The sequence below is a fragment of the Chamaea fasciata genome, unplaced genomic scaffold (assembly GCF_029207755.1).
Source record: "Chamaea fasciata isolate MVZ Bird 193981 ecotype frontalis unplaced genomic scaffold, bChaFas1.0.hap1 SCAF_4, whole genome shotgun sequence".
Lineage (NCBI taxonomy): Eukaryota > Metazoa > Chordata > Aves > Passeriformes > Sylviidae > Chamaea > Chamaea fasciata.
Genome location: NW_027094089.1, coordinates 29554293 through 29581758, shown reverse-complemented (window position 1 = coordinate 29581758; position 27466 = coordinate 29554293). Strand labels below are relative to the sequence as shown.

Genomic DNA, 27466 nt, shown 5'->3' with positions numbered 1-27466 from the left:
ATATTAATCTCATTCTCTCCAACCTCTGGTTTGTTAAACTTCTGCCATGACTGCTCTTCGAAATACACTTTACACCCTGTACATACAGTTAAATACAATAACTGAAGTATTTATATCCTCTATACAGACACAGCCATATATATTTACTCATGCTCTTTTACTATAATTACTAAATTGCAATCTCAGGAGTTAAAGCAGGAATATTGTGCACAACCGTTTGGGACACTGAACACCTAATACTATTTGAAAACAGGGTAGCAACCTTTTATATTTAGGGTCATAGCAGGTTGCATGTTAAACATAATCGAGTCCCAAGTTCTAAGAAGGAAACGCATTTTAAAAATAAACATTTTGTTCATTTACATAGCAATTTAGAAGCAACCACTTTCGAAATGAGCAACGACATTCAAGAACTGGTGCTGTACATGGAGAACTTAACCTCACAAAATAGAAGCAAGCAGGGACCAATGACTACAAACAGACTAGGAAGTTTTTATATTGCCAACTACTCAGGTGCAGATCAACAGTAAGATTTGGATAAAACAAGGCAAACTGCTTCCTTGATCCTTATTTCTGAAATATCACAAAGAGCTGACTTCAAACAAAACCATTCCAAATTATTCCCTCATAACCACCTGCACTGATATTTTCTTGGACTTTCTAATAAAAATGCCATTAATTTAAGTATATAAATGAACTATAGATCAGTTATCTTTTATTAAATGTTATCCCATAGCAGCATTAAGGAAAAGATACGGAAAAAATTATTACAAATAAAACGCATGACTTAATGAGTATTATGTGAAGACAGCTAGAAACCAATGCTGCTACATGCTGATTCACAACAGAACAGTGACTGATTTCATAAACTTAGTATGCTCAAATTATTCTAAACAATAATTACATAAACCCAAAGATCATTAAAATAATGATTCAAAAATATTATTATACCTTTGATTCCCCAAACGATTCCAAGTTAAGACATAAGTCATGTAACTTCAGGACTTCTGGGTGAACTATTTAACACCTGTTCAGCAGCTCACAGCACCAAATGAAAACAGCAAATGCTAGAAGCTATCAGTGATAACAGCACAAAATGTGAAGGCTGAACAGGCTATGCTAAGTTGCTGAGGAAAGTTATTAAAATCCCAACAAGTTTTTTAACTACAAAAAATTCTGCATTCCCTCTGTACATATAGCCAAACATGCTGTATTATCTACTAACAATATCTAACCTCTCCCTGGTAAAACCCACATCTCACAAAAATCCACATCATCATACAGCAGTAAGTTTCAAAACTTATATTTGTATATGGCAGATAGAGGAACTTTATCAGTATAGATAAGTATTCTTTATTTTAATTATCCTCCATAACTTTTAACAAAATCTCATTATTTTCTATGTAACAAGTTTTATATTTATGTTTAGTGTATCTGAAAAAACCTTTCCTAAATTAGTCTCATAAATTACCTTTTCACGTTACTTTGCAGCTTCCAGTCTTTTCTTTTTCTTTTTTACATTCTACTACTTATTTACTTTTACTTGGGTTTCTTAAATTTCTCTAGTTTTAGCTACTCTTACTTATATTTCCTTCTGAGATCTCACTCACCAAACAATTCTCGTACTAAGCACTGAAGCACTTCACTTTCATTCTTCTCAAAAGGAAATTCACCTGCCATTTTCTGCATTCCTCTTTTGCAACCAGACTCTCAATCAATTTTGCACTTCAGGCAGGGCCACATGAAAGACTCCCTAACTTTAAAAATAACTTACCATCTTTAATATTATGCATTGTCATTACTAGCAAATCAGCAATACATTGTATTCAGGTGTACAGCCCTATCCTACCCCACAATTTTCCACTAAAACCCACATTATTCCAGTTAAATACATTAGGTATATCTAAATATATATTAACCTGTACCTCCAGATTGCCCCTTTGAACTTAATAGTTATAGGAAAAATACTAGGTATTCTGAAATTTTCTTTGAAAGTTTTTATTTGGAGATGTTTTCTTCTTGAATGCCTTCTCGAGCACTCCTAATACACATTACAAATTAATGTTTGCTCACGATGTACCCACACTTGCCTTGACAAATGCAGAAAGAAGTAGAGAAACAAGGTGCCTGTCCATTCATCTCAGAAGATGAATGTACTTCAGCTGCTTCCTCCCAGATCCTTCCTCTTAAATTTGAGTTCATCTGTATGTGGGTCAGTACTAGCAAGTGACTTTTACTGTGAGCTGAAGAATCAGAGAATGGCAGAAAGTCTAGAGAAATCCATATAGTTCCAAGAGCAGAGATTGCAATAGCAGCAGTAAAGACTAAGGAAAAGAAACAGTACAGCTTAAATGGTAAAAATCAAGTAGATTTGTCAGGCTACCCTTATACAAAAACAGCAGAGCCTTTTTAACTATGCACATAGTAAAAAAAAAAAAAAAAAAAAAAAAAAAAGCTAATATGAGATTAATACGAAAACAGACCTTCCCTCTCTCCCTCCACCTATCCTGCAGTTACTTTGCTATTTCTACTCAAATTCCTGTGAACATAGATTGGCCTTCCAACCAATTTACTGAAGTGAAAGTTTCATACCTATGAAAAGGCAGATTTAAGATGACAAACTCAGTTGACAATCTGTTGTCATCCTGAGTGCTCTCTTCCTAGAATACACTTTCTCTGCTACAATGGTACAAAAATTAACAGGGAGAAAAAAATCTCAACTAAGCAGGGCCCAAAGCTATATCCAGCTTTATCCAGTGAGAGCTGGATAAATCAAAATCCAATGTGAAGCCAGCAGTAGTACAAATACCAGGGAGGGTATCAGTATTAATACATGCAGTTGTCTTCAGTATGGATTATACACCACAAAACTCCAGTTTTGAGATCACCAGGAACGTGAACAGCTGCAGCAGTGTCACATGAGAAAATCAGAACACACTATCTTCTCAAAAATAAAGGGTGGGAAAAACTGTTCAAAGCAGGACAGGTCTGCAAGACAGTTTTGCACTACAAACTAAACATCTGGAGCACTGGAGATATGATAGAGTAAATGGTGATCATCACCCTATGATATTAGAACAAGAAACATTTCTTTTGGTTATTTTTCATAGGGTTTTTTGTGTTAACTTTATTATTTTTAATCTAAGGAATTTGATTAAAGATCCAAAAAACAGAATTATGGTATGAATCCCAGAAGAACACTTCTCTGCAGAAGAACTCACTTTTTCCTTAAAAGAATTACATAATTTTTTAGTACTGTGAACATGAAAAGAAATTCAGACCATGGCTTCATGTGTCTTTTATAACCACTCTTTTGGTAATAGCAGTTCATTTTCTTATGTCGTCTGGATTTTCTGCTTTGGTTTTTGGCATTTTAGTAGAAAATAGTGACAGTCAATAAAGACATGCTGAAATCTCATTTATTAGGAGGACAGCAACATATGTAAGAAACATTTCAGTTTTGTGGATAATTTTAAACTAACCTACTCAAATTCATTGTGAAATGTTGTAACTGATCATCAACTTAGAATACAAAATAAAAAACTTTTTGCTCTTTTCAGTGATACAAATCGCAAATCTTTCTCTAAAACTATTTAAAATAATAATGAGCAAGGAGATATTCTGACAGTAAGAAAACAGACTAACATGCCTATGATTAATTTACAGAGTTCACATTTATCAAGTCTGCAAAGAGCTTGCCATTTCTCTGACATTAGCCATAGTATAGCTAATACAGACATTTATAACACCTGTCCTTTGTGTCCCATCCCTGCGCTCTCCTTCTCTGATCACCCTAAAGTAAATCTTCTGTACCTCTCTCTTACCCTAATTCTTCCTTAACCATTAGGTCACTAATGTTCAGGTTTTTAACATCTCTCACATGACACATGCTTTCAGCTCATAACATCTGAGCATGTTCCTCCATTGCTTAATGTCCTGCCTCTCCTTTAGCTTCACTTCCTTTCCACTGTCACCACGACATTCCACAACTGCACCAACTGGCCTGCTACGGCCACATTCCCACAGCCCCCAATGCCAAAGAAGACCACTGCTCCTGAAATTCACTTTCTTGCAGCATCACCTGTCTGGGCCTGTTAGGGTGACAGAAGCACAAGGAGGAAGTATAAGCTGCAGATGAATTCTGTTATTAAAAAGACTTGGTTTTTTTCTGCCTACACTGTAACTACCAGACACATGGTTTTCTTTATCTTAATATTACGTATCTTGGTTCTGTTTGTATTGCAAGTTCTTTGACTAATGGTCATGCCTCAGAAATTTAACATAAGATCTGTTCCTGTCAATAAAAAAAAAAAAAAAAAGAAAAGAAGATAAATTTAGATATTAGGTATCTTATTCTTCCCCAATAAGCTGCCCTTATAGCTCTGGCCACCTGAGAGAACATTTCTATAAGGCGACCTTACAGGAACACAGGACTCTAATAAACTAGCTGGGTCACCTCAAACCCACAACTACCTGCTCTCAGTTCAGCCGGGTCAATAAAAAAACCGTGCCAAAAGCCTCAAGTCAAACCCAGCACCCTTTAACAAACACAAGTTGTTCACTGCAAAAAAACAGCCATTAAAATCCTGCAGCTGAGAGAACAAAAGATCAAGATCTTTGCTATGCTCTAACTGCTGCAGCACTGACAGGAAAAAAGCATCGAAATACAGTTTTTATGTTTCTTCTGACATCCTATATAAACCAAATCCCAAAGCTCAACAGAACTATATTTAATGAACGAAAAAACAGTAACACCTGCTTGCTTTTATGCTTTGCCATTAAAACAAAATTCCACAACCAAAGTGACAGAAAACTAGTACAAAGAATAAAATAACAGATACCACTGGTAAGCTGACATAAGAGTTCCTTTAAGCAGTACGGCTCTACAAAGAACACCACTGCTCAGTTTTTACCAGCTGGCAAACACAGGCATGAAGCAGAGCAGGTCACTTATTAACTGAACTGCTGAAGACATCAAGCTCATTGCTTATGAGTTCCTTTCTCTATTCCAAAGAGTACCATTTTCTAAATATCTTAAAATGAAGGTTCAATAGAAGAATCCTCTTTAGTAAACACCATTGAATCACAGAATGGAGGACAACTAGGCAGGTCACACTCCTGAATGTACAAAAAAGCTCAAAACCTATGAGGAAATGAAGGAAAAGGAAGGACAAGCATCAAACTCACCATGAACTTGATTGATTTCTGAATTCTGAGAAAGAATTTCATCTGCTAATTTTTGAGCAGTTGGCAAAACTTCTGTGTGGTGTACTGTGATCAAATACTGCACAAATTTTTGTAGCTGGTCTCTGTTCATTTGAAAGAGTGTCTCTGAAATGGGAAGATGCAGTTTGACCTGATCTGGCTTGCGGATCCGGTATAAAGAGAGTGCCACAACGTGGGCACAGTAAAATATGTCCTTGTTTCCACAGCTACAGGTCACTGAGGTAATCTTGCAACGATCAAAGCTGATAGCTACATTGCAAACAGTTTCTGGCTCCGATTGCATTGCAGGCTCTGTTACTGTGCCACTCAAGTGGAAACCTGTGCAGGGAAAAAGAGAACTTAATGATATATGTGAAATATTATAGCTCATTATCAAGAAAGTTTTGTTAATGAAAAATGATACCTCTCAAAGAATTTGCTTTAATTACAAATACAATTAATCCTTTCTTCCATACATTACCTCTTTCATCTCCAATAAAATCAAAAGGGGAGTAAAAGTTAGTTTACAAGCCTTCTGCCATTCCACCACAACATTCATAGAAGTTTGATAGCAAGAGAACCATTTATTTGGTAAATGACAGCTGCAGAAGCAGAGCAGCATCCTATCAAGACCAACATGAAACTATTCAGTAAATTGGCAGCAATTTTCCAAACACCCCACCAGAGAGCCTGCAGCACCTACCAGCAAATTTAAGCATTCTCTCAATAAGTGAGAAGGAAGTAGTGCACTCTAGTGGCACGAACTCAGGGCCTAGTCTCAACTGACTCACTGACAAGTCATGTATCCTCTTTGCTTTCACCTCTCCCACCACAGAACTCATGCTGAAGCCCACCATCACCCAAGTGGTCCAGTAGAAAGGCTGTGTTTGTGCAGTATTTTGGACATAGAAACTGCTGCAGCTACCAATACACAGTATGTCAGACTTGTAACACTGAATGAGACACACAGGCACTGTTCCAGATGCATATTCAGTCTGCATTATGATCTTGTTTTTCAAACAGCATAATAAGGCAAAAGAGCTAGGCCTATATGTACCATAAGAAGACATTGTATACCCTAAGCAAGACATTTCCTTCATCTTCATCTTCACCAAACATACCACATGTCAGCACAGCACAAGATCTCAACCCAAAACCACCTGTCTGTCCAACACGAAGGCCCAGGTTTGGCTCTCAACACTTTACCAGTGAATAGCAGAATAAGGTGGTTTCTTTTTAATTTTATTTTTTTAATAAGCATGATATTGATTTCAGCTCAAGCACTGAGTGTGAGATACAGATACAGGGTAATGAAACTGAATTTCATATGCCGTACCAGCATTGGATTTGGAGAGTACATATAAAATCTGAGACAGATACAAGTAAGGTGTTATCCACCAAACACCTATCATGGAAACAATATAAACCCACACTCCCCCAATGTCAAAAATTGATCTAATATTCTTGAAATATCAAAGAACTGTACTGCTCAAAGCAATATCACACGGAGATTAGACATGGGGGAGAGGGGGAAGCAATATACACATAGCTCAATATGTATATAATTTTTTAAAAAGCTCTTCATCTTACAGGCAACATTTATTTACGCTGTGTGTTTCAGAGCAGGTTATGCAGTCCGCATCACTGCAGTACTCTCATACTCTACCCTGAAGAAGGTCATATGCACACACTAACATTGACTTTGCAATGGGATGTTTCTCACATGGTTAGGAGTCAAGGCTAAAGAGGCAGTCAGTGTAAAGTGCACAGAGGGGAAAGGCAGTGGATGAACAAGACCAGATTAAAGCAGTATTCTTGCTCCCATTCACCCCATGAAAGGGAGTGGAATCATGAGCTCCTTCCTCTGTCTTTCCTTTTGGTTTTTAAGTAGTCACAGCATGTTTCTTTAAGTGCCTTCTTTCAAAAACAAAAGGCTTTGTTAAACTCTAACCAGCTCTATTTATTTCTGGTTTATTGCCAGTAAGTGGAATTGGTGGTCCCAAAGAAACTGCATTCGAGATTAATTCCACTTTCCTGTGAAGTATACATTAAAAAAACACCTATCTGTAATCCAGGAGCTGAGGAAAAGTCTAACACGTGACAAAGGGCCTGATCCTACTCCTTCCTACTCTTTGTAAATGCCTGAACGTCTATTAATTACAGTGGAAAAACACCCAATGAAAGCTTTTCTATTAAACTGATGCAAAGTATAAGAAAACACACCAACCACCTACTCTAACAATATTACCACTTTCTATTTGTCAGTACAATGTTCAAGCATTCAAAAAAGTTAAACCCCTTCTGGAAATATGAAGTTCTCCAGAACTGCTTTTAAGAGCAGGCCTGCCCTTAAGTCCCTGCACTGCTCAGAGACAAACACAGGTCATGGCTCCCTCTCCACTTTTTATTAAGAATTAATGTTCCAAACACCAAAATTTAGAAACATTTAGAAACACAGATACTTGTCTAAACAATGACAGCACTAATACTGTCACCTTACCTAACCTACCCTTCTTAACTTAACCAGAGTTCAAATAAGAACACCTGCTGCTCTTGCAGGCCAAAGATGCAGCTCTCTACTAACTACTGCACCACGATATGCATCCTAATTATGAAACGCTGTTTTCCTCCTCTTTTATCTGTTTGCATTTTTAAAGAAAGAAATTGTTGTTAGTAAGTATGACCTTTAAAAAGTTTAACCATTTCAGAAAAAACAATTCAGGAAATTTCAGCTCAGAAGCACTGGTAAGGCTGTTGTAATTTTACCCACAAGAAATCAAATGACATCTTCACCACTAACCCTCAACATTGCAGAGCACTGAACACACAGCTTTAATTTAACCTAATTATCTAATATTCTCCTACTAAAGTATGGAAAGTTTGTAGCAGGTAAGAAGTTGATGCACTGTGCTTTGCTAAAAAGTGTTCACCAGCAGTAACTTACAGCCTGTCAAGAAGAAAGATGTTACACACGTCTGGAAAAAGACAAGAGGAATCACCTGTGTGGGGACTTGAAGAAAATGACATTTCACTAACAGGTCCAAAGGAGCAGAAAAGGTCTCTTCAGCTAAATTCTGCAAGCCCTCCCCTAAACAAGTACTTCCCTTCAAAGGGGAAATTTCTCTTCTACCCAAAGTTACAGAACCTTTGCAAAGAAATACTTATCCATTCTAAAAAACTCCAAGAACAATGGTATTTCACTTTTTAGTTAAAGAGCTCATTCATTATTAGCTAAAGACAACAGAAGAGTTGCAGGCAGAAAAGTGTGTTCCCTACAGAATTAGTGAACTATTTAAGTAACAAGCACATTTCACCTCTTCCTTTAGTGGTGACGGTTGGTGTGATCGGTAACCCAAGCTCAACTGACACGTCCAATGCACAGAGACTTTGCATTCTGCAAAAGTGTGTTTAGAAAAGCAGTTGAAGCACAAAGACAATATACAAAACAAAGCTCTTTTACAAAATTACTTTGCTTCTGTTGGACCCGCCCACTTCAAACACACCTCAAATGTTACTTAATAGCCAACAAAATAGTGTTCTCAGCTGTCATACTTTTGGAAGGGAACTGTGCCAAAGTGCCATCAGGAAGAAATTATTTAAAAATCTGTGATTTTTACAAAGCAACTTTTGCCAAATCTGCTAGACAGCATTCAATCCGTTGACAAAAAATATTCTGGGACTCTAAAGTCACCTGATAACTGGAAATTCACACTATTACAATGTAGTATTTGCCAGCATAAGGATATATGCTTCTCATAACAACAGCAACAAAAATTTACCACTATAATGTAAAACAAAAGCAAGTTCAAACTGTGACACACTAAGGAGTAGAAAAAAAAACCAGTGTCATGTGGAGAAGCAGCAGCAGGTAGGCTTTTAGTTACTGAAGTCAGAAGCAAATTTTGAAATAGTGAGTTTCACTATCTAATAGGATAAGTAGCACAGTTACTGCACCAAATAAGCACCATTAATGACATCTCACGAGCTTAATTAATCTCTCATGTCAGTGCTAAAAAGCATCATCCTCAATACGCCCAAGTCTAAAGAGGCTTTGGAAATGATTTTGAAAACATGCAGACCAAAATGAACAAGAACTCTCAGAAGTAACCACGTAAAATGCTGGGGGTCGGGTGGTCTGTGTCTGTGTGTGTGTTCAGTCAACAACTCCAGTGGCTAAAAAAAACCCCAAAACCAAAAAACACAGAAAGAAAATTTTAGGTTTATACTTGCAATTGAGGGATTTGATTGAAACACATCCATAGATCACCACTGGGTATTATCTTTAACAGAAAATATAAAAATGTCAGAATTGGATTAAAGTAATACCTCAAAGCTTAAAAACTGGTGTTCTTGATTAGCTTTCTGCCGTGCCTTTTGAGAACACTGCCCATGCTGCATCCACTATGTACACATTCTCCTAAAATCAGGAAGTATACTACCAGATGTGTTTGGAAATGAAATCCTTAACATTGATCCACTGAGTCTTTCCCTATGTATACATACTGCTTGCTTGTCAGGAACACACAAGAGCTGTTTTACTTTCACAGAAGAGTCCATCAGATTAAGTTATTTACTGAGAAAAAAATGGAAGAGCTTTTTCTGGGAGCTGGATAGTTCAGCATGCAAGACCTATACAGGTACCTCCCCCACATATAACTTTACATTGATTATCAGAATTGTACCCTCTGTCTTTAACAACCTTTAAAATAACTTGCAGTCCTACCAGCTAGGATTTATTCAGACTACTACATTACTTGGCAAACACATAGTCACTGTGTAAAGTGTAAACACCTCTGTTTCATCTTGCCTACCTAACAACAGCAGACAGAAATGCTCCTGGAAAGTAGTTTCCAAGCACGCCCGTTAGCTGTTTTTTCATACTTATATCAGTGGTTACATTTTTTTTTCCCCCAAAGACAAGCAAAAGTCTAAACCATGTTTAGCTCGTTCAAAATTTGTCTTTTTAGAAGTGGTTTTCCTTTGCAATGGTAAAGTAGCATCCCACATTCAATTCTGTCTGAACTTTGGAACACTCTAAGAACAGATCAACAACACACTTTGAAATTATTATGAAGTAAAACTTTGCATGCCACCTTACCCCGAAGCTAGTTTTAACACCTTCTTCATTAAACAGATAAAACACTGATTTAAAATGAAAAATACTCATCCATCGTACCTTAAACATGCCAATACAAAGATTTTAAGGAGTTGGAAAAGAAATTAAGAGCAGTAGATAAGATGTTTACTGTTTCTGGTCAATACACAGAGTACAGACAAACTTATGTTTCGACATCACTGCCACCTATAATAAAATTAGCAATACCTCTGCACCCAAACACTAACAGAGGATCTGTCTCAACTAATCACTTGGATTCCACCATTCCCTTTCATAAAGATAACAATCAGGATTTGGTATTCCAGTACTTTTGCAAGCAAGACAGTGGGAGTAACATTAAGTCCACGCACACAGGACATGACAACTCGAAGGTCCACTAGCACTGGCACACTTCCAGGAACATGGACACTGCAACAGGGGCAGCCACAGTGACTTGAACAAGATTTATCTGTCCCAACGCTGAGTTCAACAGTTGCGTTTAAAAACACCAATCTTTCAGGTTTTCCAGCCCAAACCTCCAAGTCTGACAACTGGTCAACTAATTACACCTGTTAGACAAGGGCCTCCACTACCCCTCCAAGACAAGTTTGATCACACCTCTGCTGCTCAAAAGTAGCCATGTATCACTGCAGCCCAAGCAGGAGTGATGGATGACTGTGGATAAATCCATCCAGATTCCTCTTCCCTGTAAAGAAGGAAAGGCTGTGCAAAGAGCAAATAACAGGAAAATGCCTTCCAGTGCCCAACAGCGATATCAGATCTGGACTGGGTTAAGACAGATGCAGACTGCAGCAGCTCATGCTGTCTAGAACAAAACATGCACCAACCAAACATGGCCTGAAGGGTCCCTCAAGGTTTCACTGCTATCCCTGTGGTTAAACAACTTGCAACTCAACCCACAGGAGCACCACAAAAACTACAAAATGGCATTCTCATTCAGCAGAGCTCACAGTCTCAGATCATGCCTCTGCAAAACCTGAAAGCTGTCTCTACTTCAACTTATTTAATACAAATATAGACAAGCCCATTTTAGGTGTTTGTAGCATTAGACTTTGTAGACAAAGGGAAAGCAGCAAAATCTTGGTATAAGAAAGAGACATATTTAGAATGGTGCTCTCCAGACAGCAGTAACAACACTCTCCTCTAACACAGTGATGCTGAAACTGTGATCTAGAATGTTGTGGCAAATGATGCTTATGGCTCACAAAGCAGAAGCAGAGATGAAGTAGACAAGTGTCTTCTGTTAAAGGCCAAACACAGTGCCAAGAATCACCAAAACTATCAATGTTGATAGTCTTGTGAAGTCACAAGGGTAGCAATCCATGGCTGCAGGTCACCTCTCACAGGTATACAAATCAAGCCTTTTCATTGGTTTGTTGCTTTAGTTTTGTTTTCCACTTTTGCCATGTTGCTTTGCTTTCAAAGGGCATCAGTTTGAAACAAACTATGCTCCTCTATGCTACAAGTTTACCAGCTCCTCTCTCAATACCACATATCCTGAAAGCACCAGCAAACAAAACAATCTCAGTGTGAGCCTGGAAATCCCAAAGCTAACAGACAGCTAAGTACAGGTTACTGTGAGAAACCAGCAGGTAGGAGATTTATTTATATATGTGACATTTTTTCTAACAATATAACCCATAGAGATCATGTGACAGCAATTTACAAAAAGAACAATGTGAAGAAATCATAATCTTTGTAAAATGTGGGCAAATTAACATTTTGTGATGTACAACGCATGGAATATCGTAATCCTCAAACTTTTGAGGGAGACTTAATAGGCTAGCTGAGGTGAGAGGAACTGCCTGGATCTGCCATACAGCAGCTTGCTACAGAAAAAATTGTGAAATCACAGTTATCAAAACTAATCTGAAGCGGAATAAAAACTGGAAATAAATTTAAAATTAAGGCAAAAGGAACAAAATAGTAATTAACACTCAAGACAGTTGCGAGAAGTATGAGTTTTTAATGCACCATGATGTCCACATCATCCTGCTAATGTACACCTAAATGTTTATAGATGAATTTTAATAGAATATGAATGTAGGCCAGCATCATACTCAAGTTTACATTTATCCATAAGCAAGCCTAGAAACAAAAGGTTAGGAGCAATTAACGATCTACATTTAAATTTTGATAAACAAACCTTCACTCTGCCGGCAAACCTCACAGGCCTATGTTTATTGCAAAGGGAAACGCTTGAGACAGGAGGATGTGCCAACTGTCTACAGGGAATACACTGAGAATGCCTAAGAACAAGGACTGATTACAACCAGTCTTCACAGGAGCAGCACAAAGGTATTTGTTACCAGCTTTCCAGGAGGAGTTCACTCCTACTGTGATGGGGAGAAGCTGACATCTTTCCTGCAACCACCAGGCAGCGGAGATTCTTCCCATAGCCCAAGGAATCCATCTCCCAAGGTGATACCATTTCAGCTTTTACTACAACTTTGGATTTTAATCACATCTGCAGGGAGAAACTATTAATACTTGCTAGAGCCCAAGTAAAATATCACATATGAGAAAAGCGACTGCAAATGAGTAGGAGCAACAAAACTAAGCAGACTAAACCTCTCATTAAAGCATCCTTAAAGCCATACAAGAAACAGACTGCTCCTGCATTCAGAAAGGTAAATATCCAGAGACTATCAGTTATTTTGAACAACTCAGAGGATGCTCGGCCTGTCAAACAGACAGATGTGATTGTTTTTTAAAGTTACTATTTACTGATTTATTGCTAAGAGCAGAAATTTTTGGTATTTCATGTCTACAGTCAAGGTTTATCTTCCACGAATCGCCCATCTCCAAACTTCTTCTTCTTCTTTTTTTTTTTTTTTTTAATTCGCCCCTGCCAGTTCAACCACATCTCTGCCCTATCCATATTCCTTGTTGCTGCTACCACATGTTCTTTGCTTACGCTACACAGACTGTACCAGCTTCACTTTACTGTCCAAAGTTAGGGTTCATCTGTATTAGTAAAGCATTAGCAGTACTTGTCTACATGGCTTTTCAAGGACAAACTGAATTTGACTAACATGGGCCACAGAACAGCACAAACCTCAACAGAAGATGTGGGAAAGCAAGATGGAAAAACTGTGAAAATTACATCCTGTTTGACTCATTGCTTTACCATCAGGAAAAGCTGCTTTTTTTCTTACCCGCTTGGTAAGGGGTAGGAATTAATCAAATTTATCAAATTTGGTTTTTTTAACTGGAAGTAGACAAAATCCTAAAAAGGAAAATGACAGTAATCACCAATGTAAACCTGAAAAGAGATTTTTGAAATATTAGAAAATTACTCCTACCTGGAAAGAATGCATCTAGATTTCCACAGCCATACTGAGTTAGAAAAACCCAGCCCAGGATGTCTGAAATACAGGCATCTTGCAATAAAAGGTACTTAGGTTGTTCCAACAACAGAAAACATTTAACTGATTGAGTAATTTAAGACTGCACTCAAACAGTTCAAATCAAGGCTATGCAAAAGCATAAGCCAATGTTATTTTGAATCTAAACTAACCTTCCATCAGGAAATGTTATACTTTGCCTAAAAGAGGAAACTACCACTCCCATTTCCATTACTAATTGTGGAATAAATAATTTTCTTTTGTTTAGAAAGGGGAGGGGGAAAAAACCAGCTCAATGCTGCACTTATGCCAGATGAGAAATGGCACTAAAAGTCACAGAATGTAATGGAAACCCCTTCTTCATGGCCACACTTCTATTCTTGCAATTGTTTATTACTAAATGATCACAATGACAAACATTCACAATGTTTTATTGCTTTATTTTTTTAACAAATGCTTACGCTTACTGCAGGAGTCAGGTTGTTCACTGTAGTGCTTTTTTATCCATAATCAAGGCAGAGGTGAAAACAGAAAAACAGGCTTTTAAGTTTGAAAACAAAAGTCACTACGTAGGACTTTTGGAAGGGCTCGGTTCATTTTGGACTATAAATTTTACAAGAGAAATGTTTTCAGCAACTTCCTCAGGTCACCAGGGCATTACAAAGGATTCCAGCAAAAATAATGAAGTACAACACAGCATTTCCTGACAAAGCAAGACAGAAAAAGCCATGAAAACCATAGTGTTGAAAGAGTTCCAGAATTGAAGTCTAAAAATCCATCAGTATCACAAGTGAGTCACCCTTCATGGCTGAAGTCAATGCTGGGGGAAGTGTGTTTTTTTAGCTCTCAAGGGCCAACTGCAATAGTCACAAATGAGGACTGGAATCCCAAAAATACTACTGTATAACAATAAAAGTGTTTTAAGGAGAAGGTCAGAAAAGGTCACTTGTATTACAAACCAGAACATCCTTGATAACACTGGCACACAGCCTAAACCCACACTAGCTGACATCCTGTATGAAATCACGTTCTTGTAGTTCAGAGTTTTTCTATACTGTTGCTAAGTTAGATCCCAATCCCTTTCTGTCCATTGAATCCATTTCAACTATTATTCAATAAAATCAAATCAATATACACTAGCCATGGCAAGAGCACCCCACCGCCAAACCTGGCTGGCAAGGCTTGCCATAGCAGTATTCCTCCATACTGACATGCACCACCTTTCTCCAGACATTGGACAAAGAATGAACAGGTTTCCCATAAGAAAAATAGATTCCCAAAGGCAGCAACAATTTTGAATATAAGTTGCTCACATATCTGTTCGTATTTATAAAATGGAAATGTGTGCTAGCTCAAAGGGGACAAAACAAAAGTATGTTCCCAGGCCATAACTCCTTAGCATTTCTGATTTCTGGGAGCAGTGTGTACAGAAAGGACTGGAAACAAGTAAGGGCAGGTGTGTGCAGGTGGGGAAGCCCTACGTACATTCTGAGCAAACATGAGCACATTCAGAGCACATGGCTGCCCCTCAAACAATACAAGTAACACTAGTATGCAATTTTCTTTAAGAGAAAATTGAGAAGCCTACCCCTTCCTCTAAAGCTATCCACTACTTCTCCTTGAATTAGCAAGGCAAACCATTCTTCTTTTCAAAAGCTGAGAAGTTTTTAGTAATATTTAACCTATGGCCCTCAGAAGTTTAAAAAGTTGCACGTTTTCTGACGGTTAATCAAAGGTTCTAGACTGTACATCAGCATGTAACATGCATGCTATTCAAGCCTTCATTAACATGCACAAGGTTGAACAATAAAATGCAACATACGACTTTTTTATCCTAATTCATGGTCCACACTCACAAAATCCTAAAGTTCTCTGGACACCAAAAATGTGGTAGTAAAAAGTTTGGAAAAGAAAGGGGATAGAGAACAAAAGCAGAACTGAAAAACAAGAATGCAGAGCTTCCATGACGAAGTAAAGAAAACAATCTAAGAAAGCAGGACAAATTTGTACAGCAATATACAATTTGTCATTTGTTAAGCAAGTTGCTGGAATTCTGCATATTGTACTTCAGCCTAAAGACCAGGTTTCAATAGTACATCAACTATCTGATTGACTGACAAAGAAAACAAAAAAGCATGTCTGGTAACATGTAACACTTCTAACTTTCACTGACAAGCCAAGGAACACCTTAGAACCACCTTTTGACAGAGAAAAATGAATTCATTACACCACCACTAAAATTATTTCATTTTTAAAATGCAATTCAGGGAGACATAAAAACGAAGTGACAGAAAGGATGGCAAGTGTCTCTACCAGTAAGCCAGGCTGCTTTCATAAGATCTCTACATTTTCCTGGTGTTAATTTTTTCCTGGGCCTCAGCTTCTGATAACCTATCTAGAGTACAAATGTTTGCATTTGTGATAAGCTGCCAGGCGGTGTACTTGTGGAGGTGTGGTTAATGCCTCATTTTGTTAGCTTTGGTTGCATACTAAAGTACTGAAGAACAGGACTTGCTGATGAACATGAAACCCAAGACACAAGATTAAGAACACTGCTGAATAATTTTGTGACTCAATGTTGTGTGTTGATTTTACTTATCTCAAACCAGACACTGTTCTTGTAGGGGTACTAAATGTCCTTTTAGAGGCAAGTCTCATGCCTACAGAGCCACCTTTTGCGATAATGAAAGAGTCTCTGTCCATGCTCTTAACTTTTATCATAACCTACCTAAATATAATTGGGACGCAGGAAAAAAGGAAAATCACTCTAAATTCTTGACGAAAATCACGCCTATTTGGACTGTGAAACAGATGCAAGTAATGACAGTGTCAGAAAAGTTGAACAGGGATTGATCCTCTAACATCAGTTGTTGATATTATTACTAAATAAGAGATTTCTTTCTAGCTTAGACTAAAGACTAAAGTCAGTGAGGTACTGGATTATTACACAACACCACTGTCACCTAAGGTTGTACTGTCACAGTGCACCTAAATAGCAAGACACTGACAAGTTTATTTATGAATTAGTTTTTAGTGTTGCTCAATATACTTGGATTGAGAGACTTACTATTATTTGAAGTAGTTCTGTACCACAATAAGAGAGACAAAAATAGAATAGTTAAATTCAGTATCTGGCCTCTCTTTCAGTGACAAAGAACCATAATCTGAAAACTTGGCTTAAGAGTGTCAGTATCCTGGTCTTAGCAAAATAAACTCAAATGCTTCAAAAGTCAGGCCCCTTACATGAAAGTGGATAGATTTATTTTCTTCATACTTGAAATTATTCTAAAGAAATTTCAAGTATCTAGAAAGAATGCTCTCATCTTGTCCCCTGCAACAAAACCCCCCAACCCTTTCTGCAAATGTCCCCTGCTTTCCCTGAGCAGAGTAATTAGAAGGAAGGCAACTGGGTACTGTCTCAGAATTGTCCAGATTTTAAAATAATAATGATGCCCAAAACACATCCATTCATACCCTCTTCTGACAAACGGGAAAGAAAAGAACTGTTGAACTAGCACTATTGGTTCCAGAAAGACAGCTATGATTTAGGTTATTTTATTTGTTGAGAAATGGTTAAATAAATCATTCACTGTACCATGACAGACTGTGTAGCAGGGATTACTATTCTCTACATGTGACTTTTCCTGTTTACTTAGTCAAACAGGAGGCCTCCTCCTCTGATAAGGAGTGAGACTGGTATCAAGCTACAAGCATTATCAGCAACTTCCTCAGAAATCTGTCCTTTCTCTCCGTGGTCTGAATCTCTGGATGAGAGTGTGCCGTATGACCTATATGATATCTTCTCCCTTAAGCTCTCCAAGCAAGTCTTAAAAGCTAAACTTAAGATTCACAGACCTAGCTAGGTCCTAACAAGCAATGTGGATATTTTGAGGTTAAATGGAGTCAGTTTCCTACCTAAATATTTAAACATTAGACTGACTGTTTTTAAAATACTTTGAAAACATGCAGCAATATCAGCGATGAACCTGGAATACCCAGCCTGTTGGCCTCTGCTTACTCAGCAAGAAAATTCTGTTTCTCAGAAAGAAAACTCCTAGTTATCACCTCCCACAAGACAAAGCTCATGAGCTGCGCAAGTGCTAGCTGAATCTTTCAATCTGTGACCTACATTAATCAGATCAAAACGCATTCTCACATGCACTGAAAGACGGAGGAGGGAATCAATTGCCCACCTTTTTCAGTGTCAATTCTCCCGTGTTTGCTTGGTTTTAGTTGATCTGCTGTTCTAATTACACACACGAAAAGAAGCAGAAGACATCTACCATCCCAGACGAGGCACCTAAACTGATCACCATCTCATCCCTTCAATAAGTACTTCATATGCTCACTTGTCCTTCTGCCACAACAATTCCTCAGTCTGAATACAAACCACTGAGCATCTGTGCTGGTTTTGGCACAGTTAATTTTCCTAAGAGAACTGGGCTAACATGGGCTATGACTTTGGATTTGCACTGGAAACAGCGTTGATAACACAGGGATATTTTAGCTGTTCCTCAGCAGTGGTCACACAGGGTCAAAGCCTTTTCTGCTCCTCACCCCATTGATGCTGAGGGACACAGGAGCTGCAAAGGGACACAGCCAGGATAGGTGAACCCCACTGAGTATTAGGATATCCCATCCCAAACAACATGATGCTCAGCATATAAAGAGATGGGAAGATGGAAGGAGGAGCAACTTACAGAGTTACTGTGTTTGTCTGCTCAAGCCACAGTTACATGTGATTTAGTCTTGCTTTCCTGGAGATAGCTGAACATGTGTCTGCCCATGGGAAGTGGTGAATGAATTCCTTGTTTTGTTTTGCTTGTGTGTTTGGCTTTTGCTTTACCTAAACTGTCTGTGCCTCAATTCACAAGTTTTCTTACTTTCATTCTTCTGATTCTTTCCCCTAACCCACAGGGAGCAAGTGAGCTGGTAGCTGTGGCTGTGTGGAGCTTAGTTGCCAGCTAAGGCTAAACCATAACAGCATTCCTCTTTATGAATTTACCCCCAAGAGCTCAGAAATGCCGCTCCATTAAAAGCACATCCTAGCACATTCTGCTGGTTAGGGCTGCTGGAACACTCTACCCCTTCAGTCTCTCATGGACCATTGAGCTGAAATTAGCTATTCATTACATGTGAAGGAGGCTCACGTAGAGCAGTACCCTGCTGCTAAAGGCTGCTATTTTACGTGGCAATTTTGCAACTATAGCATCTGCTACCTTACTAATATGTATACTCAATGCCACTGCATATAATGTGCAGAATTATTGTTTGCTCAGACACTACAAGCTCGTAAGTAGCACTATGCCATTTGAAAAACATTGTACTTTTTTTATTAGGTCTTCTCCCTGGTGTTCTTTCTAACAGAGCCCCAAACAAGCCGCTCATAGACTACTCTAGACCAAAAACCCCCATGACTTGGGGTGAGACAAGCTTCTGGGCTGCACTACTAATATAATTTAGTTTATTTCCTGGGTCTCACTCCCCAGGCTATAGTTTTACATTGTTCTAATATGAAGGGAACTGGAAAGGGAATCATATCTTGACACTACTCTTGCCACTGTGAATATAAATACTCAGAGCAGTGGCCTTTGCAATAGATTTTGTTCTTTCAACTGTAAGACACTCTAAGAAGTAATACTAAGTTCCACCACACACAGTTATTAATCATTTTGTTCACAGAGCAAACTACCTTGGAGAGGAGAGGGAGGAGGAATCAAAGTTTTAAACTAGAGGGTTTAGGAGTGAAGTGTGGGACCAATAGGTCAGGTTGTTACATGCCCCACAGGAAAAACCTCAGTTTGCTCCTAGCCCAAACATCATCTTAAGCCAAACTCGTCCATCCTCCCCTACACCTAATTCAGGGAAAAGTGATTATGAGCGTGGTTATTCCAGGTAGCAAAATGATTGTCCATCTAGTGTAGAAGGCAGTAGCACTAGTATCGGTGGTTGCCCACTCAGATTTCAACTTGAATTACGTACCTCCAAGGCAACCTAAGGACAGGAAATTATTCTCCTCTGCATAACTGAAGTGACGCCCTCTAAGAAACACTATTTTAAATCTGATTTTGAGATAATCTGGTCTCTGTTGGAAGGCGAACATAAATTCAAAGCAAAGGAGATTCCATAATTCTGAGCTAAAACAAGCTCAACTAAGTGTTTAGGGTTATGCAGGTAGACATTTGCTCTAGAATTTGTCCACAGACCATTTTGGCGTTGGAAAGATTTGGGAGTCGTAAAAACACTTAAACGTACCCACAGGATACTCTGAGAAACAAAATTCTAACCAGTCCATTCTCCTTATTCTAAGCTACAAATGAATCTATAGATGAGTAAGGAGTGGCAGAGACAATCCTTACTGGCCAGGCAGAGCCTCAGTCTAGTCATGTCTTTTCTGCTATGAGTATCCAATAGTCAAATAGTCTACTGCTTCAATATGAAAGGATACCCATGGCTTTCCTAACTCTCCTTTACTTACAAAGTAGATAAGCTTCATCCCAAAGGATAAAAAGGACTCTAGTGGACTGGGCCTTTCTACTCAACCAATACACACGAGGGCTGCTCTGATGTGCAACTCAAACTCTGCTCTGAGAATTCTGCAGAACTGAGCAGCACCGCAAGTCTTGAGAGCATAAAGGTATCAGGAGGCTGACACAGGCTGCTGTCTGCAATGCATTGCTGATGAGGATAAGGACAGCAGAGAAGACTGCACCTGGAAGGAACTCCAGAAGGAAAGACCAACATCTGCTCCTTACACACATGGGCACACACGCAAGGTTTGTATGCAACCAGAACAGGAAAAATTGGTTAATCTTCTACATTTTCGGTCTACTTCAGACATTATACAAAGTAATATTTTCATTTTGTGTGTGTCTGTGTGCTGCTACTAGAATATACAAAGTTTCTCTTTCCAAAACAGTAACCTATTCAAACAACCCATCAATACCTCACCAGATCAGGCAATGGTTCTCCTATCAGTGAGGAAGGACCATCACAGCTTGATATTTACAAAGCATATGAGGGTGAGCAGAGTAATTTCTCAAATTATGCCAGATTCAGAATAAACAAAAACAGCAAAATCTATTTCTTCCACCACAGGCTTATTTAACAATGACAAACTCCCATGTAGTCCACATGAAGAGAAACAATTTGAATACCAAAATAATGAAGCAGAACCAAGACACTTCTAAAAAAAGACTAATATATATATTATATTTTTTAAAAATTCATCTACACAAAATTCATAAAACAGAAAAAATGGACCTGTTATATTTTGACATGGAAAATTTATTATGATTTTAAAATATCCCTGACAGTGATAAAACTGGTTAGAAAAAGAATTCACTTTGTTTTCAAGAGTAAATATGTCTGAACATTTTGTTTTGAAAGGTGATGTTTACTTTTTACATGAGAAGCCAATGCAAATTACAAACCTTCAAGATCATGAAAAACAAGACAGCTAAAGAAAACACCTTTTAAATTTTTGAAAATATGCTGAACTAAAAAAATAACTTGTCCAGTTGTCCAGGACATTAAGAGAAGTGACCTTTGTATTTTCCCTTCAGTCTGTCTTCGAAATAAATGAATAGTAGAAAAGCCACAAGCATTATTTCTGTTTTCAGGTGAGCCTCAGGGATTTTGTTTCTCATCTAGCTGTCCCTGCAACCTAATTGTTTACCACATTTAGACAAGGAATTTTTATATGACCTCATTTTCAGAGTCAAACAAAGTATTTCTGAGGGCATTCATAGGATCTATTGCTGTAATAAAATGGTTTAATTAAGTACAGAAATTAATACTTTTAAAATGCTCTACAATCCGAACAGGCTGAAACAAATACTACTATACTATTCCACTTGTAGTTTTTCCTTTAGAAAAAATATTAAAATCAGCAGTAAACTAACCTGAAAACAAACTACTTAACCAATTTCTTTACGTACTGTAATTACTTTATGCAAGTAAAAAAAAAGCCTTAATAAAGAGAGAACATTACTTTGAATTCAGAGCTCCTGACTGGAGTTCTCCAGTAAGAAAACATCTTTCTTGAAACATCTTCCACTCTTACTGTATTTTAAGGGTAAAAAAGAAACAGAAAATTACTGCAATATCACTAAGTACCTGTGCCTTCAATGACATTATGAAGTTTGTTTTGCTCTCTTTTCCTCAGAACTCAAAAGGCTTTGCTGGAAGGAAGCCTCTCATTCCAACATTTGGATGCTGCACACCACTAGTCACTACCACTTCAAAGGGCAGAGAAAATGCTTCTAACACACCAGAGGCAGCTAGCTAATTTTTGCAGCAACAGAGTATTATTTCAACTCATAATCCACTTAATTCGTCTGCAGACAGTGGGGTGGGCAGAGGGATATATTTCTTCCTCTATCACGGATTGCACAGCATCCCAGTGAGAAACGAGAGAGAGAAGGTTGGACAGCAGAGTGGGCTAAGCCACAACCAGCCGACAGCTACACTGAAGGGAATGCCCCTAGGCCCAGACAGGCATCAGGTTGCAGCTGCCAAAAAACTACTTCCTATTTGGTGCATTCTGACAAGCAGAAGTCTGTATGGGAAAAGTCTGCAGGGCAGACTGACCCACCTCAGACGAAGGATGTGTAGCACTGCAGAAGGTGAACTAGACAACAAAGGGAGGAGCAGAGCTCACGCTGCCACCCATGGCAGGGAGAGCAGCACAACCTGTGCGCTGTCCTGCCCCGAAGAGGAGCAGCGCAGGAGGAACAGGCAGTCTAGACAGGATGGGGGACGGGGGGATGTGCGGCTTGTTTGCTTCCACCGCTCCACAATGCAGACTTTTCCCACATCAAAAGGAGGGGAAGGGAGGGGGAAGAGACAGGCAGCCTTTCAGGAAGACCCATCCTTTTCTAAAAAAGACAGAAGTCTGACACCATTTTGTTCATTATACTTGCTTCATGTCTTAGAAAAATGATCTGCTGCTCAATAACTCAAGAATTGCATTTTTCCATACATGGGTCAGCAAGAACTGAATCCCATTCATTATTTCCCAATAAGTCTGACTGTGTCTAAGTTGATGCAAAGAACCTTCCAGTCTACAACTTACTTTTAGAAACAAGACAAAACCACTAACCGACTGCTTTAATGCATCATGGTAAACAATTACTCAACAGATAAAAATACAAAATAACGGCAAGCTACCCCAAGCATCTACGCCCCGCATATCATCTTCTCTCTGTAGCAGCTCTCCAGTCACACAACAGCTAGCCGTAAGTACCAAATCTCAACCTTTCAAGCAGGAAAATGGAACAGAGTAAGGGTGAGGAAAGGACGTACTAAAAAATTTAAGTCCTCACAAACCCAGAAATTATTTGCAACATAGTATTTAACTGTTGTTTAAAATATGAATAACTAGGCTTGGAATATTTACACTCATTTAGAGCACAAGCACATTTGTTTAAGTAAATACAGTCTGACAGCAGTTTGGATCACCTATCAGAATGAATCAACTGCAAGTTTAATAAGCATTATTTGTATTCTACATCATAGTCTATGTGTTCTTTCAAGCCACTGCAGTGATAACACACTTAAAGTCTTTCACTGTGTATGAAATCTAACGTACCTGGCAAAACACAGCATATTCCAGTTGGACACTTCCCAAACCATATCACTCAACTTTTTAAATATTACTGCCATCTGGCTACTAGGCTTTGTTTACCAAAACAGTAGCTATGTAGACATTTCTACAGCAGCTGTAGTCAAAAAAAATATGTAATGCCATTTGGTAATTCACATTAACGGAAAACTCTAGAACTATTTTATCAAGCCAGTTTCCATTGTACCCAGAAAAATTAAATATAGGTAGCTTTGTGTTTTGCTGTATTTTCCATTTCAGCGTTTTAATGGTCTTCACCAACTCATTCCCCACTGGCATTCTCAAAGTCCAGAAGTAACAGTGACTGAAGAACATGTGAAGAGCAAGTAGTATATCTTTTATTATCTGTCATTCCATTCTGGATAAGTACCAATGCTACAGAAATACAACACGGAAATGATGTCATAGTAGTATCTCTGGTCATTCTTAGGGTACACCACAGATCAGAGCCCTCTCAAAAGCATGTTGAAGGCTCTGATTTATTCCAGGGGCTCTTCACAGTGTCCAGGCCACAGTAAACAAAACAAGTATTTAAATTATGACTGATCTGAAACAACGCATAATGAAAGTTGGGGAAGTCCTGGGAAGAGAGGGAATATTTAAATCAGAAAAGAGCCTGTAGGGTTTTTTTTTTAATTACAGTACATTATATTAATGAGGCCTGGAAGCCACAAACCCAAGGTTCTTTGTGACTGAGTTGTCAAGGCAGCACAAAACACACTCAAGGCCAAACAGGTGAAGAAGCATTTTCAGCACTTTACTTTGTGGATATCTTAGCAGTGTATGGCAGAATTCAATCTTTAAATAGGCTGTGGCCTCAAAGAGTAGATAAGCTTTGGCTGGATAAAAGCCAAAGTGTAGTTACAGCAAGGTTTTTTTCCCAAGTTCTACCATGCTTAAACCATCATCTAAACCTCCATCCACATATTTATTCACTTCAGTACCCAAATACCCAAATACAAGAGAATCCAGCAGTTGCTTAAAGTATGCATAACTAGAACTGAAATAGTTGCATCAATTTAAAGCAAAACCACATGGGTTTGAGTGCAAGAAAATACTGTCTGACAGTGATCTGGACCAACTGCAAACTTAACAAGCTATAGGATAATTAAGAAAAGTTCTTCATACGTATGTCAATAAGCTGAGTTACGTGGTTTTGTCCCAAATGTTCCACCAGGAGTTCTGTATGGTTTGGTACATGCATACACACTCCTTGTGGCAGTAACAGCTTGTTCCTCCATCTGAATGAACATAGCAGATTGATGGAGCACTTTACAGCCCAGAAAAGCTATGAAGGCTGATCTTGCAGAGAGTGTAAGTTAAAAGAGTATCTTTGTTCTCTTCCAGAGAGCAGTCTTTCTTGAATTATAAATTGTTCACATGTTGATGTTTTACAAAAAAAAAAAAAAAAAATCAGTATTTTTGGAAACAATAGCTAGACTTTTACGTTTTTTCTCCTCTGTCTCAAATCACAGGCACTGAGATTATGTGAGAAGTGACATGGTCCAATCTGACTGAAACAAGTACAGCGTCTGGACAAACTTTAGCCTGATCTGACTTGAGTACTTTATAAAAGATTTCAGGCCATAGGTACAGACTCTTCTTGCTAGGGATCAAAACAAAAAGATCTATGAACCACAAGCAACTGAAAAACCCGGTATCACACAATTTTATGGTAAGATCACACAATGTGCATGGAAACCAGCTGGTCTATTGAAATTAAATATCTTTGAGAATGTATTCCAAAGTGTCAGGAACATTATCATTAGAGATTATATATGAACCATTGACTAGGCTAGAGACAGAAAGCAAGAAGGTATTTTCTTCTCATCTTACATAAAACAGATTTCAGAAGGGCCTAAAAAATTAAGGAACCACATTCACTTTCCTCAAAGACTGGCATAACACGCTTTTCATCTCTAAGATAAAATAACATCAAACATAAAAGACTCAAGGAACCAAATATTAATGAACAGTACCAATGTAATCCTGAGATGTTTTGATACTGCTCACCTCCTGACTATTTGAAAATGACAAGTGCTGCATTCTCACATCTGTCTGTGACCCTTACAGCAGGCTTGTGCCGTAGAAACAAGGCCAGTACAGGTTATACAGCAGAACATGCCAAAAAATCTCTGAACAAGTAAGTAACGGAAAAAACAACTAAAGGACAATTAAAGGACATATTTTGATTTCTGAAGTCAGAATGAATTCAATAACTAGAAACAGCCTTTTTTCTTTTTTTTTTTTTTTTTTTTTTTTTTAGATACAGATTACTGTTAGCAAAGGCAAAAAACATGGATAAGCAAAAAGAGACAAGCTGCCAGAACCACAAAACCAGACTACTAGTCTAACTCAATTTATGCTAGGGAAAAAGCTTGTAGTGTGGTGCTTTCTTCAGAAACATGTCACTCTTCCAAGAGATTACTTTCAGTTGTTACAAACACAGCTGGCAGAGAAGACTGTTATTTAAGAACCAAACTTAATTTATCCTCTTTTTGGATAGAGGCAGAAAAGAGGAAACATTACCTTGAATAAAGACATCAATTTTTTTTATTGCCTCACATCTTCCACTTTCACCTTTTCTGTATTTCTTTTATCTGATAATGACAGAGAATTGTCATTGCTGCGCCAAGTGGTTTTCCTATTTGTAGAGTATACACTTAATCACAGTTCCAGTCTCAAAGAAATATAAGTTAAGAAACCCTTATATTTAGTTTTTAAATCTGACCTCCAAGGTGTAAATAGCAACCTAAACACTTAAATGAAAGGTTTCAAGAAATAGTGGTTGTTTGTTTCTCTTCTCCCTCCGCTTTCTTCCTCTCTCCTTAGCTCTGGAACAAGAAGAAATCCCCTTTTTATCCTTCCCTCAGCTTCTGATACACACCTAACTGCTTTTGCAGTGCTAAGTAATACCAGCTGGGGTAGCTGTGGAAGAAAGCATTTTTCACTTGCCCTGGGTTTCACGAGGTGAAATCCACAGACAAATTAGCACAGGTTGTCTAGATTCCCTCACTATCTCTCCAACAAAGCATACACATCTGAATTAAAATTTAGCAAAGGACAAAACTTAATTTAATGTAGTTGAGAAGAGGGACATGGAATTGTTTCGAAATTCTCTCTGAGAAGCAGCCTGTTGTATTGGAACAAAGCAGCTCATTTCTATCATTTCATTGTTTGGGCAGGTTTAAAAGGTCATTTATGCTTCAAAGCATCAAATTAACATTTGAGGACATGAATTTTAAAAACAGCTATTTGCCTCTCCTCTCTAAATTACATGGGCAAGAAGTTAAGGGGAAAGTGGAAATACTCAGCCAGATCTCCTGCTCAGGCAAATTAGACATTGACTTTACACCCGTAACAGCACATGGTGACTGTACCTTAACTACATCAGAAATTAAGCAGATAGTTCAAATGGTATCTAATAAAACTAATTTTTAATTATTGAATAATTTTTGGCATATCATATACAACTTGCTCCCTCCTGTCCACAGAGAGAAGTTCCAATATTCACAAGGTGAAATTGCCACCAGCAGAAACAGCTTTTGAGCATGTTTTGCCCCAACACAACACTGCCCATCTTGCTAGTGCTGATTTTAATAAACTACATCGTAACTCATAACACAAATACAATTATTTATACAATAAGTGTCAGGGGTTTTAAAGGAAATAAAGAAATCTGATGTGCTCTTAAACTACATAGTCCCATACATATTTGGGACTAGACTCTCTAACACTAGGCTTTCCACCTCTGAAAGCACCTGTGGTTTTCATCAACTCTTCACAACTAGCATTGACTAAACTATGAACTGCATTTCTATGAAAACCTTACAAGCTAAAAAGCCATTCACAAAGCCACAAATATTCTTCACTAAAAAATCATGCTGAACTCAAATTATGCCCATCAGATACAGTTTGAGCAAAAGCTCATACCTCATCATTTGCTTTCTCCAGCTGTCCAAAACCTATCTGGCTGTCTTGCATTCATGTCACCCTCCCAGCAGATGGAAGCAGATAGTGTTCCCTGACACATGGAGGTCTTGCTAGCTCTAATTTTAGATGGTAATTCCCACACAATTAGCAGCACCAGTTCAACTCCAGCAGCTTGAAGAATAGTGCCTGACGAAGTCAGTGCCAGCATAATTGTACCAAAGAGGTGGGGAAAGAGAAGAA

At 38.2% G+C, this 27466-nt stretch overlaps 1 protein-coding gene across 1 annotated transcript in view; it reads right to left on the bottom strand.

The window, feature by feature from the left end:
- Positions 1–27466, bottom strand: part of ZSWIM6 (zinc finger SWIM-type containing 6) — a 108041-nt gene that overhangs the window by 42975 nt on the left and 37600 nt on the right. Inside the window, exon 2 of the mRNA XM_066181190.1 lies at positions 5188–5544. Coding sequence (XP_066037287.1) covers positions 5188–5544 — 357 coding nt within the window. The remainder of the gene's footprint in view (positions 1–5187; positions 5545–27466) is intronic.